The sequence below is a fragment of the Otolemur garnettii genome, unplaced genomic scaffold, assembly GCF_000181295.1.
Source record: "Otolemur garnettii isolate 467f Iridium unplaced genomic scaffold, OtoGar3 scaffold00144, whole genome shotgun sequence".
Classification (NCBI taxonomy): Eukaryota; Metazoa; Chordata; class Mammalia; order Primates; family Galagidae; genus Otolemur; species Otolemur garnettii.
The window spans coordinates 3,852,142-3,870,891 of record NW_003852539.1 but is presented as its reverse complement, the minus strand read 5'-3'; the positions used below and the strand labels follow the sequence as shown (position 1 = coordinate 3,870,891).

General features: G+C 41.0%; 1 protein-coding gene across 6 annotated transcripts in view; it reads left to right on the top strand.

Moving 5' to 3' along the window:
- Positions 1–18,750, top strand: part of LOC100961574 (microtubule-actin cross-linking factor 1) — a 363,479-nt gene that overhangs the window by 133,915 nt on the left and 210,814 nt on the right. For all 6 annotated transcript variants that reach the window (XM_023518666.1, XM_023518665.1, XM_023518664.1 and 3 more), the window contains exons 2-4: positions 1,983–2,044; positions 13,232–13,321; positions 17,561–17,638. In XM_023518666.1, the coding sequence (XP_023374434.1) occupies positions 1,983–2,044; positions 13,232–13,321; positions 17,561–17,638 (230 nt within the window). The remainder of the gene's footprint in view (positions 1–1,982; positions 2,045–13,231; positions 13,322–17,560; positions 17,639–18,750) is intronic.

The window sequence follows — 18,750 nt, the reverse complement described above, 5'->3', positions numbered from 1 at the left end:
AGGGAAAATGACGCTTTAGTTATGCTGTATTGTCATGTTCTTTTGGGACTTTTGTTTGTATTTTTTCTAATAAATATTTTCAACTTTAAAAAATAAAAATAAAATGCTAATTAGATGGAAAAGAAATCTGTTACTATTTTCCCTTTTCATCTATTTATTGTTTAGCCTGTTATAACAGACATGTATAACTTTTGTAATAAAAGAAATTCTAAGAAGAAAAACAAGAAAGAAAACTTGTCTCTTAAGGGTGACAATTTTATAAAACTAGAGTCAGGCAAGGTATGGTGGCTTTTGCCTGTAATCCCAGCACTCAGGGAGGCAAAGGAGGGTAGATTGCTGGAGCCCAGGCATTTGAGACTAGCTTGAGCAAAAGCAAGGTCCCGTCTCTACTAAAAATAGAATAGTCAGGTGGTGTGGCAGGTGCCTGTAGTCTCTGCTACTTGGGAGGCTGAGGCAAGAGGATCAGTCAAACCCAGGAGTTTGAGGTTACTGTGAACTATGACACCATGGCACTCCACCCAGGGCAACAGAGTGAGACTCTTGTCTCAAAAACAAACAACCCCCTTCCCCCTAATCAGACTATTCTTATTACTATAGTGAAGCAGAGTGGGTCTGGTATTGGTAAAAAGGCAGTGGGCACAACTTTTAGTTAGCTCTTATTTTTCTGTCATTCCTCATGTGCCTAGCACATAAGTGATATTTATTGGGGTGTTGGGGTTTATACATATTGAACTGGATTCTTAATAGATTACTTGGTTCCAATTTCATTTTGGGTGTTTCTTTAGCCAGTCTTCTTCTGTTAAAGAGGTGACGATAGTTGAGAAAGAAGGAAAATTTGCTTGTAAAACTTAGGAGGAAGACAGAGGAAAGATGTGCACTGGGCATAAACTAGGCAGCTTCAGGAGTCTGGCTGTTAGTGATGCCTCTTGAAGAAACTGGAACACAGGAAGTACTGGATAAGGGAGGGAGAGCCATGCTGTGGCAGATCAGCACAGGAAAGGTGAGGTTTAACTTTTGCCGACCAGTGTCCCAAATGCCAAGGCAGCCCCACTTCTTCTGCTGGTGGTGTTCACAGCTTTGGCTTTTTGGAGATTGTTATGAGGCAAGAGGGGAATCATCCTGCTCTGCTCAAATTATTGTATCAGGGAGACTTTGCCACCCCATGATTTTTAAGGCACATAATTCTGTGTAATCTATCAAGGGACAACGCAGTCAAGACCAAAGAAGTTGGCTCAGTGCCCGTAGCACAGTGGTTACGGCACTGGCCACATACACTGAGGCTGGCAGGTTCAAACCCAGCCCAGGCCAGCTAAACAACAATGACAACTGCAACAAAAAAAATATCCAGGCATTGTGGCAGGCTCCTGTAGTCCCAGCTACAGAGGAGGCTAAGGCAGGAGAATTGCTTAAGCCTAAGGGTTTGAGGTTGCTATGAGCTGTGACGCCACAGCATTCTACTGAGGGAGACAAAGTGAGACTCTGTCTCAAAAAAATAAATAAATAAAAACCAAAGAAGTTCACATAGGCCAAACCTTCTTAAGAAGTCACTGTCCTGGCTTGGCACCTGTGGCTCAAGCGGCTAAGGCGCCAGCCACGTACACCTGAGGTGGCGGGTTCGAATCCCCACCATGCCCGCCAAACAACAATGATGGCTGCAACCAAAAAATGGCCTGGCGTTGTGGCGGGTGCCTGTGGTCCCAGCTACTTGGGAGGCTGAGGCAGGAGACTCGCTTGAGCCCAGGAGTTGGAGGTTGCTGTGAGCTGTGATGCCATGGCACTCTACCCAGGGGGACAGCTTGAGGCTCCGTCTCAAAAAAAAAATAAAAAATAAAAAAAAAATAAAGAAGTCACTGTCCTGTGGTTCTGTGGACAAAGTGAACCCTTTTAACTGTTCCTAGAGGAACTGATATGTGGGCAAGGCTTTGGGGGACTTGTTGCCTGGGTAGTACTAAACCAGTGCTTTCTCTGTGTTTCCTTTGCAGATGAACGGGACCGGGTTCAGAAGAAAACGTTCACCAAGTGGGTCAACAAGCACCTGATGAAGGTAGGAGTTCTTTGCATGTTGGCATGGTGCCTCTCACTGCTCTCATCTACTTCTGATTGCCTGCCATCTGCTGAGTGTATGAAGATACATGTGACCTTTCTTTCTTTCTCTAAGCTAATACAGCCATAACACTGGAAACTTGTACTGATCAGGTTTTTTGGCCGGGGCTGGATTCAAACCCACTACCCTCAGCATAGGGGGCTGGTGCCCTAATCCTTGAGCCACAGGCACCGCCCCCTGGTGATGAAAGTATTACATGACATTACCTCAGAAGGTAAAGGTTGAGGATACCATGAGATTATACTTGGGACTAAAAAGAACATTTGCTCCTAAATTATATTATAAGCCCCTTTATTTTTAAATATGATTACTACGGAAGAATGGGACAGAGGGGATTTTGTTCTCTCTCTTAAAATGCGCAGGTCTTAAATGTTCAGTTTAATGAATTTTTACATGCATTTTACCACCATGCAGTTTATTTTTAATTTAATTTTATTTGTTGTTTTTTTTTTTTTTTTTGAGATGAAGTCTATGTCACCCTCGTAGAGTGCTGTGATGTCACAGCAACCTCAAACTCTTGGGCTTAAGTGATTCACTTGCCTCAGCCTCCCAAGTATCTGGGACTACAGGCGCCTGCCACAGCGCCTGGCTACATGCAGTTTAAGATCTGGAACATTTTCAGAAGGGTTAGGGACAGATTTTATTATTATTTTTAAATAAAAGAGAAACCAAGGCAAACCTACCAGATTTTATTATTATTTTTAAGTAAGAGAGAAACCCACCAAAGAATAAAAAGAATGACTACTATGGCAGTCAGGACCTCAAAACAAACTGAGTTATAATAGGTACACTACACTAGCAACGAGATTGCCACTAGTAATCTCTTAATTTCCATATCCATGGCCTAGTTTTGTTTTCCTCCTATTTGATTTCTTGGTAGCATTTGATACTGTGTTGAAACTCTCTTATGTTGACTTTTAGGACACTACTTTTTCCTGAATCCTCCCCCCCCCCCACCTTTGCCTCTTCCACTGGCTTTTCTTCTTCTGTCTAGCGTGTTGATGTTCCTCAGGGTCTTGACCCTGGACATTTGTTTGTTTGTTTGTTTCTCTGTACTCTTCTTGGGCAGTCTCATCTGTTTTAATCACAGGCATTGTTTGGTTTCATAGAATATATAGAAGCAAAAGTAGAAATGACAATCTGACAGAGGCCAACAGGGGTCCTCAAACTTTTTAAACAGGGGGCCAGTTCACTGTCCCTCAGACCGTTGGAGGGCTGGACTGTAGGCCCCTGGATGAGTCGGCTGCTAAGTAGGACAGGCAGTGGCGGCAAAAACACCCAACGGGCCAGATAAATGTCCTCGGCGGGCTGCATGTGGCCCACGGGCTGTAGTTTGAGGACCCCTGGATGCAGCAGGGTTTAATAAAAACTAAACAACGATCAGACATTTACTCTCTTTCTTTCTATCTCCCACTCTCCCTTTTTTTGAGACTTCGTGTTCTTTCCCTTTTATTTCTTTCTGTGTGCCTCTTACATTCATTTCCCCATGTTTGTCCTATTGCACATGAGTGAATAGGTGGCTGTCCCTCAAATGGTGATATGAGGCCACATGATTACAAAGGCACCAAACACAGAAAGTCTGATTGGTTGGAGTTTTGTTTTTCTGCATGGGTGTCCATCATTCAGTAAACTGCAGCCAAGGAGATGGTTACACAGGTCAGAAATGGCTCCTTCGGGTCACTTTTTAAGTGGGTACTGTAGGTGAGGGTAATTTTCAGACTACAAGATCTGGATAAGGAGGCAACCTTAGAGCCTTTCTTGCATTCTTGCCTCAGTCAAAGACTTGTTTCTCTCAGTGTACTTGACACGTTCATCTGGATGATACCCAGGCATCTCTTACATTTAACACATCCCAAATTGTTGAATATTTTCACTCATGTAGCTAGCTGTCCAAGTTAAGAACCTGGAATGACATTGGATTTGTTACTGCCCACGATCTCTCCCTTGTCACCAAGTCCATTCCATCACTCACAGCTCGGAAAGATTGCTTGCATCTGTCTTCTCCATCGCCCTCACATCTGCTTTTGTCCAGGGCCCCATCATCTCTTGACTTGATTATGATTATAGTTTCCTAACAAAGTTTTCTATAATAACACAGGTAATGACAATAGTGTTAATAGTTTATTGAGGGCTTCCTGTAAGTCAGACATTCTGTACTTAGTCCTTTACATGGATTATCTCATTTAATCCTCCGGTGACCTTACGCTGTAAGTTCTATTAATACTCTATTTTATCAATGTGAAAAATGAAGTTTAGAGATGGTGAGGAATGTGTTCAAGATCACAGTGCTAGAAAGAGGCAGAGAAATTGTAGAATTGGGGCAACCTGAAGAACCTGTGCTTTTTAACCTATATAGTACCAGCCCTGGCTGCTGCCTACCTTTCCAGGCTTATAGTGCCAAATTCTCTTCATACTTTAAGCTCTTGCTGAACTATTTTATGTCTCTGAATCTTCACTCATGCTGTTCCTTCTGCTTGGAATATGTCCTGCCAATCTGATCTGCCTGGATAACGCCAACTTAACACCTCAACAAATATTTTCCTGACTCTCCCATGTGGAATTAACCACCCTCTTCTTTGTGCCCCTCACTGTATTCCTTGTGTACTTCTATTATAGCCTCTATAGCATTTAGAAAGATACATTCTTTATCTTTCTGCCTATTATACTCTGAAGGCAAATATGATATCTTTTTATAGTGTTAGAACAAAGAAAAAAGGGAGAGATGTTAGGAAAAAAAAGAAAAACCTGGCTATTTCCCTTCAATGCCTATGTGTTGCCTCTAATTAGATGGCTTAACTCTGCCACGACATAGAGTCCTTTGCAGCCTGGTTCCAGCCTATTTGTCCAGCTTCATTTCCAGGTACACTTTCTTGTTTAGCCTGTGCTGTAGCCACATGAGATAACTCACTGCTCCCTAAACACTGTGTACTTCTACATCTCTTCATGTATTTATTTTTCTCTCCTTTAGAATGCCTGGTAGTCTGGTAGTCTGACTAAATCAGTTGTAGCTCCAGCTCTGTTTCATACTTCTTTCAAGAGTCGCCTGTGTGTTCATGCACCACTGTCCTCAGAGTACTCCTGGAGGGCTGGGAGTGCATTATGCTACTTTCTCTGTCACGTGCTGCGCAAAGAACATGAGATGTATCTAATAAGTATTTGTTACCTTGAGTAAATAATATTTCAATAGTGTTTTATATTTGACTTGATCCTTACAACAACCCCAAAGAAGATAAGACTATTTTATCCTCTCAAGTTTAACAACTAAGAATTTGAAGGATGTGACTTTCCTAAGATCATACATTTGGCAAGGGATAGAGCTAAGGATCAATCATGAGTCTTATGATCAAATGATCAAAATTACTCGCTCTTTCTATTCAACATGCCCCCAGCTTATTCTTTTATACCTCCTCTCTAATAATTTGAAGAACTGAATTGATCCTGCCTCTAGCTTGTTGCCTAAACTTCATAGCTGAATTCAAATTCTCTGGCTCCCCGCCACTCATTTGTAGCTGATGCTGCCTGTTGGACCTCTGCCTCAGTGCTGTGTGATGACAGGAGGCCCAGGGAGAAAGAAACTAGCAGAACACATCATAGCATTGTTAGCAACTGGAGGCCAGCCAGAGCTTTACTTAAATCGTTCGCTATTTTTCATCTCTTCTCATGGCCCCAGCCTTATGGTTTCAACAGCATTTTTTTTTTCATATTGGGATAGTTTAGAGAGAGATTCACTGCTAATCAAAAGTATTCCTTTAAGTTCCTGGAATTCTTTGAACTTTGGGCTGAGAATTAGGAATTGACATTTGTTTTTTACAGCTCCAGCATGCTTTGCTTTACTCCTCAAGTATACTCGGATTAATGCTGTCTTTTGTAGGTAGGCCAGTATAACAGCAAAAATCAAGCACATCTCCCAAGTTCTGCATTTAGTTGATCTGGGTTCTCTTGAATTCCCAGATAACTCTTTGAGAAACAGTTCATTTTGGAATAAGCAAATTAATTCCTCTTTATTCATTAAGAACACTTCTGATCCAGTTTTTTGAGGATTTTTTTGTTTTTGTTTTTTGAGACAATCTCACTCTGTTACCCTGTCTAGAGCACAGTGGCATTATCACAATATCATAGTATAATAGTATAATCATATCATAGTATAATACCTGGCTAATTTTTCTATTTTTAGTAGAAATGAGATCTCACTCTTGTTCAGACTTGCCTTGAACCTCTGAGCTGAAGGGATCCTCCTGCCTCAGCCTCCCACAGTGCTAGGATTATAGGCATGAGCCACTGTGCCCAGCCAGCAGCATCATTTTTCATTAAGAACCACCATCAGTGATTTTCCACCATTAGTATCTGACAGTTCCAGTTTCTCTGCATCCTTGCTACTTCTTATCTGTCTTTTTGATTATAGCTGTCATAGTAGGTATATAATTTTGGTTTTCATTTATATTTTCCTCACAGTTAATGATGTAGAACCATCTTGGCCATATGTATATTCTCCTTGGACACATTGACTAATGTTGACATTGGTTTTCTCAGGGAGTACAAACAGGCAAGGTCCTGGATAGTTGAAATTTTTTACTCATCTTATTCATTTTGTTTGTTTGTTTTTAGGACAGCATCTTACTCTGTTGCCCCAGGCTAGAGTGCCACAGCATCATAGCTCATAGCAACCTCAAACTCTTGGGCTCAAGTGATCTTCTTTTTGCCTCAGCTTCCCGAGTAGCTGGGACTACAGGCATGTACCACTATACCCAGCTAGTTTTTCTATTTTTAATAAAGACAGGGTCTCTTGTTCAGGCTGGTCTTGAACTCCTGAGCTCAAGCAGTCCACCTGCCTCAGCCTCCCAGAGTGCTAGGATTACAGGTATGGGCCATCGCGCCCAGACCTTCATCTTATAAGTTGACAGAATACATGATTATTTGTTAGAAAGAAACTTCTATATCAATGATTCTTGCTTTCACTTGTCTGCTTCTAAAACTTTGATGTGTAGTCCACTGGTCTTTCTTTAAAATTGAGATTTGTGGAAAACTTTAGAGGCAAACTGATATGTACAGAAGGGGAAAGATGTTAGAATGAGGCAGTCTGTATTTAATCAGCTTGGTTATTTTACTAACTGTGATTTTAGGGATTTTACTTGACCTCCAGATCCCACATCTGAAAAATTTCTGACATGGGAGCATCCAGGAAATGTTAGCTAGTTCTTTAGCCATCTCTAGGCAGAGCTGTGTGCAGCGTGCTTTAGAAACTGACTGTTGTTCTCTGTCATTGAAAATTCTTCAGGGGGAAAAAAACCCCCACTCTACCTTCCCTTCCCCCATTATCTCTGTCTGTATCTTTTGGTAGTTTTATTTTCATATCTATTATTAGTCAAAGATTGACAGCCATAATAATCTAGCTCTCATTGAAATTTCCTGCGGTGTGTCTGAGATTTGCTGTCACAGGAATAAAGCATTACAATTTAGAGAAGAGTATGTCTTCATTTTTTTTAATGTTATTCACCTTACATTTAAAAAGTGTCTCCATTTCTTGTTTAATATCCTATTAGTAACATGATCTTGCTTGGCCCTCAAGCCCTACTATAATGTATTTATTATTTATTTATTTCTGAGAGAGAGTGTCTCAGTCTGTCACCCTGGGTAGAGTGCTGTGGTGTTATAGTTTATAGCAACCTCAAAGTCCTGGGTTTGAGCAATCCTCTTGCCTCACCCTCCTAAGTAGCTGGGACTACAAACACCTGCCACAATGCCTGGTTAGATTTTCTATTTTTAGTAGAGAAAAAGAGTGGTCTTACTCTTACTCAGGTTGATCTTGAACTCCTGAGCTCCAGCAATCCATCTGCCTCAACCTTCCAGAGTGCCAGGATTATGGGCATGAGCCACTGCACTCAGCTGCTACTATAATTTATTTAAATAATTATTCAATTCCCACTCCTGATTTTTTTTTTTTTTTTTTGAGACAGTGTCTTACTTTGTCGCCCTCAGTAGAGTGCTGTGGTGTCATAGCTCACAGCAACCTCAAACTCTTGGGCTCAAGCAATTAATTGTCTTATCTCAGCCTTCCAAGTAGCTGGGACTACAGGTGCCTGCCACAATGCCAGGTTATTATTTTGAGCAAGGGTCTCACTCTTGTTCAGGCTGGTCTCAAACCTGTGTGCTCAGGCAGTCTACCCACTCCTGATTTTTATGCCCTCTGTTCAGGTCTTACCTGCCAAAAATAAGCCCCTCACTTAAATTAGTTGTACCTCGTCTTTTTAATCCTAAAGATGAATATTTAATCTTTTAGTCAGATATTAATTTAGTCAACTAATATTTTTTGATTTTTTTGTTTGTTTTATTTTTGAGACAGAGTCTCACTATGTTGCTCGCAGTAGGGTGCTGTGGCATCACAGCTCACAGCAACCTCAAACTCTTGGGCTTAAGCAATTCTCTTGCCTTAGCCTCCCAAGTAGTTGGGACTACAGTTGCCTGCCACAATGCCTGGCTATTTTTTTATTGTACTTGTCATTGTTGTGTGGCAGGCCTTCGCTGGGTTCCAACCCACCAGCCCCAGTGTATGTGGGTGCCCTAGCCACTGAACTAGGGTGCCAAATCTAATTTCTAACTTTTATAAAAACCTATTATCCATTAATAATCTAATTTCCATTGCACCATTTTTGAAAATGATTCTCACAAAAAAAAAACGGTCACACTATTGTAGTAAAATTCAATAACTTCCTTAGTTTTCATCCTCCTTGAACTCTGCTGTAAGATATATATATACACACATATATATACATACATACATACATATATATATATATTTTTTTTTTAAGAGACAGAGTCTCACTTTGTCTCCCTGGGTAGAGTGCTATGGCATCACAGCTCACAGCAACCTCCAGCTCTTGGGCTTAAGCAGTTGTTTTGCATCAGCCTCCCAAGTAGCTAGGACCATAGGCGTCCACTACATGCTGGTTATGTTTTTGTTGCAATTTGGCCGGGGCTGGGCTTGAACCCGCCAGTATATTGGACTGGCATCCTGCTCACTGAGCCACAGGCATTGCCTCTTGCTGTAATATTTGATATTGGCAATCATTCCTGTCTTGACTTACTTTCTTGCTTCTTTGCCTGCCTCTTTCACTAATCCTATATTTCTTTCCCCCTCTGTCTTTTGCTGATTGCTTTTCCATCCCCTGCCTTCTAATTTTGGGTATTCCCTAAGGCACAGTCCTTAGCACTCTGCTCTCTTTTCTTGCCCCTAATCCAGAAAGCCCAGTGTTTCCCATGTCTTTAGCTAGCACCTCTATGCATGTGACTTCTAAACTTAAGTTCTCAGCTGACACAGATTGAATTCTGATATTTCTAGCTGCTTTAAGAGCATTTCCATTTGTAATTCTTTTGTTGCCATTTTAAGTTCAGCATATTTAAAATTGAACCTACTAAATCCATATCCCTTCTAACCCTCATGACTTGGTTATTATTTCTGTTAACAGTCCCTATGGTTGTTCCACACTGCAACCTTAGGCCTATCTGAGGGAGGGGGACTGAAACCTTGAAGCTAGTGGTATGCTAGAGTTAACTTACACGGATTTAGGAGTGTCGATGTTAAATTTTCAGCAATTTTGTATACTTGTTTTCCAAGTACAGCTATTATTAAAAATTAAATTATATAAACTTACAATTAAATAAGTTATATTTAAAGATAACGAATACTCAAAACTCTTCACTTTGTAATTATTTTGCTACATGTTATTGTTGGCTGTGCTCTCGAGGTTAATTATGTCTATTGTTTCTCTATTATGGAGATACTATATAATGGTGTGCTACTGTATATTTCTTTCTTTCTTTCTTTTTTATTAAATCCAAGCTATCCCCCTGGGTAGAGTGCCATGGCATCACAGCTCACAGCAACCTCCAACTCCTGGGCTCAAGGGAGTCTCCTGCCTCAGCCTCCCAAGTAGCTGGGACTACAGGCACCCGCCACAACACCCGGCCATTTTTTTGGTTGCAGCCATCATGTTGTTTGGCGGGTCCGGGCTGGGGATTCGAACCTGCCACCTTAGGTGTATGTGGCTGGCGCCTTAGCTGCTTGAGCCACGGGTGCCAAGCCTGTATATTTCTTACCAACTAATGATGCTTATGTTAGTAGCTTGAAATTTATTATGGTGGGAGTAATTTACACTATGAAAGCCTGAAAATGCTGTAAGTCTGAGCTAGATTTCTTCCCCCCCCATTGTTTAGACTTAAGAAATTGATGGAGAAAATGTTAATATTGCGGATTAAATTTATAAATGTTATTTCTAGAGCCAGTACATTGTAAATAATATTAAAAAATGAAGAAATATTCAGTATTTTAAAGCTATTATTCTCTTCATCATGAACCATTTTCTCTAGTTGGGTAATCTGTCAACTTTTTTTTTTTTTTTAAGTCTAAAAAGAAATGAAGTCTTGGTATGTCAGCTAAGATACAATGTGGTGACTCTTCACAGGCATGATCATAGTACACTGCAGCCTGGAATTTCTGGCTCAAGTAGTCCTCCTCTCTCAGCCTCTGGAGTAGTTATTAGGCTTATGCCACTGCACCAAGCTAATTTTTTAATTTTTTAAAGATGAAATCTCGCTGTGTTGCCCAGGTTGATCTCAAGCAACCTCCTGCCTTAGCTTCCTGTGTAGCTGGGGCTACAGGTGCATGCTCCTGCCTGGCTTCCTGTTACCTTCTTATTCCTTTACACACACACACACACACACACACACACACGCATGCAAAGACATACCCCTTGCATATTTCCACCTCTATACCTAGTATTATGTTATTTTTTTCCCATCTTTTTTCCCTTTTAGCCCAAACATTTGCTAATCCTCCAAGTCGTATCTCTTTAGGAAGTCTTCCCTGATGCCTTTATCTTTTTCTATTCCTGTTCTACTTGGAATGCTACTTTGAATATTATAATTGGAAGGGAATTTAGTTTTCCACTCAAAAAAGTCTTCAAATCTCAGCTTTTGCCTAAATTCTAGGAACTACAAGTCTACTACTTCTGAAAGTAGCCCTTTCTATTGTTGTCTAGAAAATTATGTTCAAAATCAGTCTTTTTCCTTACAATTTCTACTAGTTTTCTGATTCTGTGTTGTATTACTCAATGAAATTGTTGCTACACTTGGAATGAATCAGAGGACTAATTAATAAGTTATATTAAATAGCTATTTGACTTTAACTTCTCAGAGCCTCAGTTTCTTCCATGGAGTGGTGGGAATAAATAAACTTCACAAGACAGTTGTTTGGATTAAATAAATAAAATGAGATTGTGCTGATGATAAGGCCTAGCAGTTAATGGCAAAGACTAAAATCAGCAATATCAAACTAAGGCCAGTTTTTTCACTTGGGCAAATTACTTAACCTCTTTGTGCCTTTTCTCCTCATGTATAAAGTAGGAATAATAATTATACTCACCCTATAGATATAAGTGGTGGATGAGATGACATATAAAACATTTGGCACAGTATTTGATATTAACCATAGTTTCCTCCAAAGTAAGATCTGTTTTTCATAGTTTTATTATAAAATTGGAATTAACTTTCCACAAAGAAAATCCTCAAATTTGCTATTAGAAGTATTTGGTACAATAGGGGTTAAATTGTAGGTGTGTACCCTATGAAACATTGGGTACCCAGCATTTAGTTTCCCTTGTAGAACTTTGGAAGGCTCTTCGGACTGTGGCTAGATTCATCTGTCCATCATTAGCCATCTTGTCACATTTTGACACATAATTCCTGAGAAATTCAGGGTAATTAAGACTATCCATCTCCTTGTTTAAACTTTCTAGAATATTGTTTAGTGTTCTCTATAATAGATTTGGCTTCAATTTAAAAAACAAACACATTTTTGGTGTTACCATTTCATACATATTTTACTCCAACCAGAAATTTCCTGAATTTTATTATTGCTTCCAATCTAAAATTCTTTTTGTTTGTTTGAGACAAGGTCTCATTCTGCCACCCTGGCAAAAGTGCAATGGTGCTATCATAGCTCACTCGAACTCCTGAACTCAAGTAGTCTTTCTGCCTCAGCCTCCCAAGTATAGCTGGGACTATGGGCATGCACCACCATGCCTGGCTTTAAAATTATTTAATTATTTAATTTTTATTTTAATTAAAAAATAATTTTATGGAGTCCGAGACCAGCCTGAGAGAGTGAGACCCCATCTCTACTAAAAATAGAAAAACTAGCTGGACACTGTGATGTATACCTATAGTTCCAGCTACCTGGGAGGCTGAGGCAAGAGGGTCTGACTTGAACACAGGAGTTTGAGGTTGCTGTAAGCTATGATGCCTTAGCACTCTAGCCTGGGGCAACAGAGTGAAATTCTGGCTCATAAAAGAAATTTTTTTATGGTGATAGGGACTCACCATGTTGACCAGATTGGTCTCAAACTTCTGGAATCAAACAATTGTTCTACCTTGGCCTCCCAAAGTAGTAGGACTATAGGCATGAGCTACAGTGCTTTCCTTTGTCTTTACCTAGGACCAGAGGATTTTTTTTTTTTGAGACAGAGTCTCTCTTTGTCCCCCTTTGTAGAGTACTGTGGTGTCACAGTTCATAGCAACCTCAAACTCTTGGCTCAAGTGTTTCTCTTGTCTCAGCCTCCCAGGTAGCTGGGACTACAGGTGCCCGCCACAACACCTGGCTATTTTTAGAGATGAAGTTTCCCTCTAGTTTAGGCTGGTCTCGAACATGTGAGCTCAAGCACTCCACCTGCCTCTGCTTCCCAGAGTGCTAGGATTACAGATGTGAGCCACTGCCCTCGGCCAGAACCAGAGATTCTTCTGTGGATAGTAAAATAATTTTTTTTTTTTTTTTTTGAGACAGAGCCTCAAGCTGTCCCCTGGGTAGAGTGCTATGGCTTCACTGCTCACAGCAACCTCCAACTCCTGGGCTCAAGCAAGTCTCTTGCCTCAGCCCCCCAAGTAGCTGGGACCACAGGTGCCTGCCACAACGCCCAGCTATTTTTTGGTTGCAGCCACTATTGTTGTTTGGCAGGCCTGGGCTGGATTTGAACCCACCACCTTAGGTGTATGTGGCTGGTGCCTTAGCCACTTGAGCCAAAGGCGCCGAGCCAGTAAAATAATTCATAATCAAATAAAAATCACTCTCATTTATAGGTCCGCAAGCACATCAATGATCTTTATGAAGATCTGCGGGATGGCCATAACCTGATCTCTCTGCTGGAGGTCCTCTCAGGCATCAAATTGGTAAGCTTCTCCTAAGGAATGGCTTCATAAGTGCAGCCCTGTAAATGGTGTGTGGGGCCCTCTTGTGGGATGTGTCGGAAGCAACTAACACGGCTTGCTCTGTTAGGTGGGAGGAAGTAGAAGAGATTATTGGTAGACTTTATTTCTAACTCAGACTTACACAAATGATAGAATTTCAGCAGATGTATGTGTTTTTATGTATATGATGTTTGTTTTTATTTCTTGATGAAGTCAGGAATCCATTCTAGTCCCTTTATGTTGGCATGTTTTCTCCTTATTCTTTATCTATTTCTAGATACTAGTATTTCAAGAATAGCAGATTTATGTTCACAGGCTTTTAAATAAGGAGATATTTTAATTCTTAGAGTTCCAGTTCTAGTCTATTTAGACTCCTCTGATTTTCCCATCTATTGTGAAATTTTAAATTTTCTGTATTCAACCAAATCCCCAAGGTTTATGTTTAGAAGCCCAGGTGTTTGAAGTTTTTCTCCTCACCGCCTCCCCCACCCCAGCCCCAGCACATTCATCTCACTTTCTCCCTTCTGTGATTCACTGTGTTTCACAGATTTGGCAAGGTGCTGAAGTTGATATCTGAGCGTAGCCCTGGATGGAGTATGTTGGGCTCCTTGAATATTTTAATATGTCTGCTACCTCCCAAAAATGTATTAAACCATGCTTGGGGGAAACACCCACATATCTGAGAGGAAATTTAGTTTGAACCTCTTGGCTTGTCAGATAATAGTTCTTACATTTGCTTTGTTTGAGTGATCAAAATAACCCAGTTGTGGGCCTATTGTTTTATATATTTGAGCCCAATGAAAACAGGTGATCCTGTGTGGTTCATCTTCTGTCTCTAGTGCCACAGACCATGTAATTTTGATTTAGAAACGTCCAGGATAGACTATTGGAAACCTCTGTGGGAAAGGAGAGCACTGAAGAGACACACAGCTCACGTCGCCTATGAAGCCCAGCCCACTCACTGCCTTCGATGGATTCTTAGTCATTGTTGTGTTTAAAGAACAGAATTTGGCACATTAGATTTCACTGTTGAAGTGATGCTCTGCTCCTTCTAGGATTAGAGCTTGGCTTCCCTGGAGCCCCTTGTTTTTTGTTTTTATTTTTGCTTTGCAGTAGAATCAATTTTATTTATATTTATATTTATATTTTTTTACAGACAGAGTCTTACTTTATTGCCCTTGGTAGAGTACAGTGGCATCATAGCTCACAGCAACCTCCAGCTCTTGGGCTTAGGTGATTCTCTTGCCTCAGCCTCCCAAGTAGCTGAGGCACTTGGGCACTTGAGTAGCTACAGGCACCTGCCGCAACACCCAGCTATTTTTTGTTGCAGTTTGACCAGGGCCGTGTTCAAACCCGCCACCCTCGGTACATGGGGCTGGCACCCTACCCTCTGAGCCACAGGCACTGCCCAATGTTATATTTTTTAATTACCTAAAACTGACAGATGCTTTTATTAGCAAAGCCAGCCTATGTACTTTCAGTTCTTCTCTGGTCTGTATTTATAAATCAAACCAGTAATCAGTATTTCACTTTTGCTATACAGGACTTTATTTTTCAGTACTCATAAAGTTGTATCTTGGGCAATGTTGCTGGTACTTTTGATGAACTTGTAGTGATTTTATGTTGAAAATGATCCTTTTTTGATGACATTGCTTACATAACCAATCTAGTTTCTTTAGCTAACCCTTGAAGACCGATAGTTGTTTATGGAGATACTCATTGGATAACAAGCATGCAGATACCTCTTTCACAGCTACTCTCCTCATCTTTTTCTTTCTTCATTGATTCACAAATGCAGAGAGGGTGATTGGCCATAGAGAACTGAAGGAAGACATGTTTCAAAATAGAAAGTATGTGCAGTGTCGCTGTCTGCTCTGGTCTTGATTTGGTTTTATATCATATCGTCTTTGGAGGTGGGAGGGTGTTTTCATATTTATTTTTACTTAGAAAATATCCCTTTTCATTTAATTCATTTCCTTTTCGTCTTTGTGTTGTGAATTTTCTGTTCCTCTGTTGTGCCTTTGCATTGATTGGTGGCCAAAGGAGCCAGCAGGGCTGAAGACCCTCCGTCTGGTGAGCATGCCCTCCTGGCGCCACACAAACAGCAAGGAGCAGGAGGAGGAAGATGATGATGATGTCGTAGGTCTTCCTGGGGATGCCAGCATCCCAGCTGGCACTGTGGCACTGCTGGGCCATCAGAGAGTCTGAGGTTCTCCAGGTCTCCAAGTAACTCAGTTACCAATTGCTTTCTCATTTCACTTGGGATTTTGAGTCCCAAAGAAAGTGGTTAAAACTAATTGTGCCTCCTGTCACTGTTAGATGATCCTGGAGTGGGAATTGTTTTGCTTATCTGAGAATGGTTGGCACAAAAAGAATAATGGTGTTTGGAGATGTTGAGTCCCTTTGTGACCTGGAGGCCCATAGCTTTCTGGAGGCCTTGCTGTGTTGTCTGAGTCCAGATTGCAGAATTGTGGAAAAAGTTTAGTTGGCAGCATGACAGTTAATTAATTGCTCACAGCTACACAGTCCAGACTAACTGGTACTCTCTCTCCACCTCACTGGCCTCTAGGCTCTCACCACACACCATGTCATTTGTTTTCAAAACAGCCTGTTGTTTGCAAGCTCACTGCATGGAGATAGTCTGGCTTTGTTTAATAATATCTCTAGTTACTGTAGAGGACCGAGATTTAACTTGCATGTTCTCAGGGTGTTTATTTTTGGTGGGGGTATATAGGAGTAAGGATCAGAGTGTGTAGGAAGGGTATTTGCTGCTTGCAGGCCCTAAATTATACCCCATAATCTTTTTTTCAGAAACCAAAATAAGGCAATATCCTTATTCCCTGCCCTCTTAAAATCGTCTTTTTACCTCATTGATCTCCCTTCCTGTTGCCTTAGAGTCTTCAGTTTCACAGACTCTGATATCCTAAGCCATATTATTCACAATTAGTTTAGCTGAAATAGCTAAGAGGCTCTTGCTGAACAGATTTTTTCCTAAAACTTTGACTGAAGAAGTTATCCTGTTGCCCAGAGAAGCCTTGAGATCTCTGTAGAGTAGATTATCCTACTTGGGGACTATGGCTTAGAAGCGATGGGGGTTGCCCAGACAGATGCTTCCATCCTTCTCTCTCCACGTGTTGGCCTACTTTTTGACGATTTCTGTTTGAACCAATGTTTTCTCTGTGTAGACACCCACAACAGAGCTACTTTATGTTTTATTAGCCTTTAATTAGTAGCATTTTGACACTTACAAGTGGAGCGAGTATAATCTATTGAAAGTGATATTGCAGTCCTAATGTTAATTTTAGTAAAATAAAAGTAACGTTGGAAAGCAAGCAGAAGAAAATGTTCCAGAGTAGAAAACTGTTCCTCTGGGTACTCACCAGACAAACAGATGCCCTTCAGTTTCCAATAGATAATAAATAGTTGAGTGTTGGACAGGGTACTAGAGGCACCGATGGAGATGGGCTTCTTCCCTATGGGTTATACGACATTTAGGATTGAGTGACTGGCAGAAAATAACTTTCTTTGGATAATTTTGTTGAAAATCCTATACCATCAGGGGTTTATTTTCTCTGGGTATTTCATGCTGGGGTAAATGTTGGCTTTCCTTTAGTAATATCCATCTTTCTGGGAAATAGGTTACTTCCTGATTTTTGCCCCCCATTTTGGATTTTTTCCCCCTTGTTTCTTGACCATGTGTAACTTTTTATTAACCTGTGGTTAGAATTTGGCAACTTTGAACTCCCTTTGCCAGGTTTGTAATCAGGTTGGCTCCTTCTATTACTGTGTAGTACGTAATTAGAACTTTTTACCTTCTCTCTGTAGTAGCATTTAACTGTGATTTTAGGAGCCATTGAGCCAAAGTCTTTGTTCCCATTAACCTCACATCGAGAATCAAGTTCTGCCACATGTGACTACAGAAGCACCTGTATAGATGCTGCGGCACTGATCCCCCGTTAGTGGCCAATCGGTATTGTGTGTTTGCCAGATGTGTAGGAGTATACAAGGCATTTGGGGGGCCTCAGAGAACTTGGTGGAATACACACAGGTCTGCTCTTAAGGGATGCTTGATATAATGTTCTCATGCCTGGCTTCAACGTAGATTGAAGGAATTGTGAAGAATTTTTGTGTGGTCTTTTAGTCCTTGAAATAAAAGGGAAAGGATCTGTGTGGGTAATTGGTGTGGCCAAAATTAGCATTCCTTTTTTTGTTTGTTTGCAGCCCCGAGAGAAGGGCAGGATGCGTTTTCATAGGTTGCAGAATGTGCAGATTGCCCTGGACTTCCTAAAGCAGCGACAGGTAAGACTATCCCGCTTTCTCCACTCAGCCTAGGAACATTGATATTGGGCCCTATGTAGGGAGGTTCTTAGTGCCCTGAGTAAATACTCAGTAAATGCTAAGTCTGATTGACCAGGCTATGTCTTGACTTGCTAGTAAACAATGGTATTATGGTTGGACAAATCAACCAATTGTCCTTACATAGAATTGGTGGCCTCCTTGGGAAGAAAAATGTTCATAGAAAAAGAATAAGATGGCTCGGCGCCCATAGCACAGTGGTTACTGCACCGGCCACATACACTGGGGCTAGTGGGTTTGAACCCAGCCTGGGCCTACTAAACAACAATGACAACTACAACAAAAAATAGCCAGGCATTGTGTCAGGTGCCTGTAGTCCCAGCTACTTGGGAGGCTGAGGCAAGAGAACCACTTAAACCCAAGAGTTAGAGGTTGCTGTGAGCTGTGACACCATGGCACACTACCGAGGGTAACAAAATAAGACTTTGTCTCAGAAAAAAAAAAAAAGAAAAAAAAATAAGATGATGAATATGGATCCTTGTAGAGCGCCCGTCAGTGGGAGTTAAAAGGAAGGTGAAAAATAGAATAGCTAAAGAAGATGGAAAAAAGGTATCGCACCTAAGGAGGAGGAGGAGGGCCAGATTGCTGTTTCATCATGAAACGAGCAGTGGTCATGAGAAAAGGTCTTAGTTGTTAAGTGTTGTAACTTAAAAAATAGTCACCAATTCTAGTTTGTTTGTTTGTTTTGTTTGTTTTTTGTCTTTTTGAGACAGAGTCTCATTTTGTTACTCTCAGTGTCATAGCTCACAACAACCTCAAACTCTTGGCCTTAGGTGATCTTCTTTACCTTTGCCTCTCAAGTAGCGGGGACTACAGGTGCTGCACCTGGCTATTTTTAGAGATGGGGGTCTTGGTCTTGCTTAGGCTGGTCTCATACTCCTGAGCTCAAGTATTCTATGTGCCTCAACTTTATTCAACTTCAGATTGCTAGGATTACAGGAGTGAGCCACCACACCTGGCCTAAAAAAGAGTTTTGGCTTTTTTTTGTTTTGTTTGTTTGCTTTTTGAGATAGAATCTCAAGCTGTCATCCTGGGTAGAGTGCTGTGGGGTCACA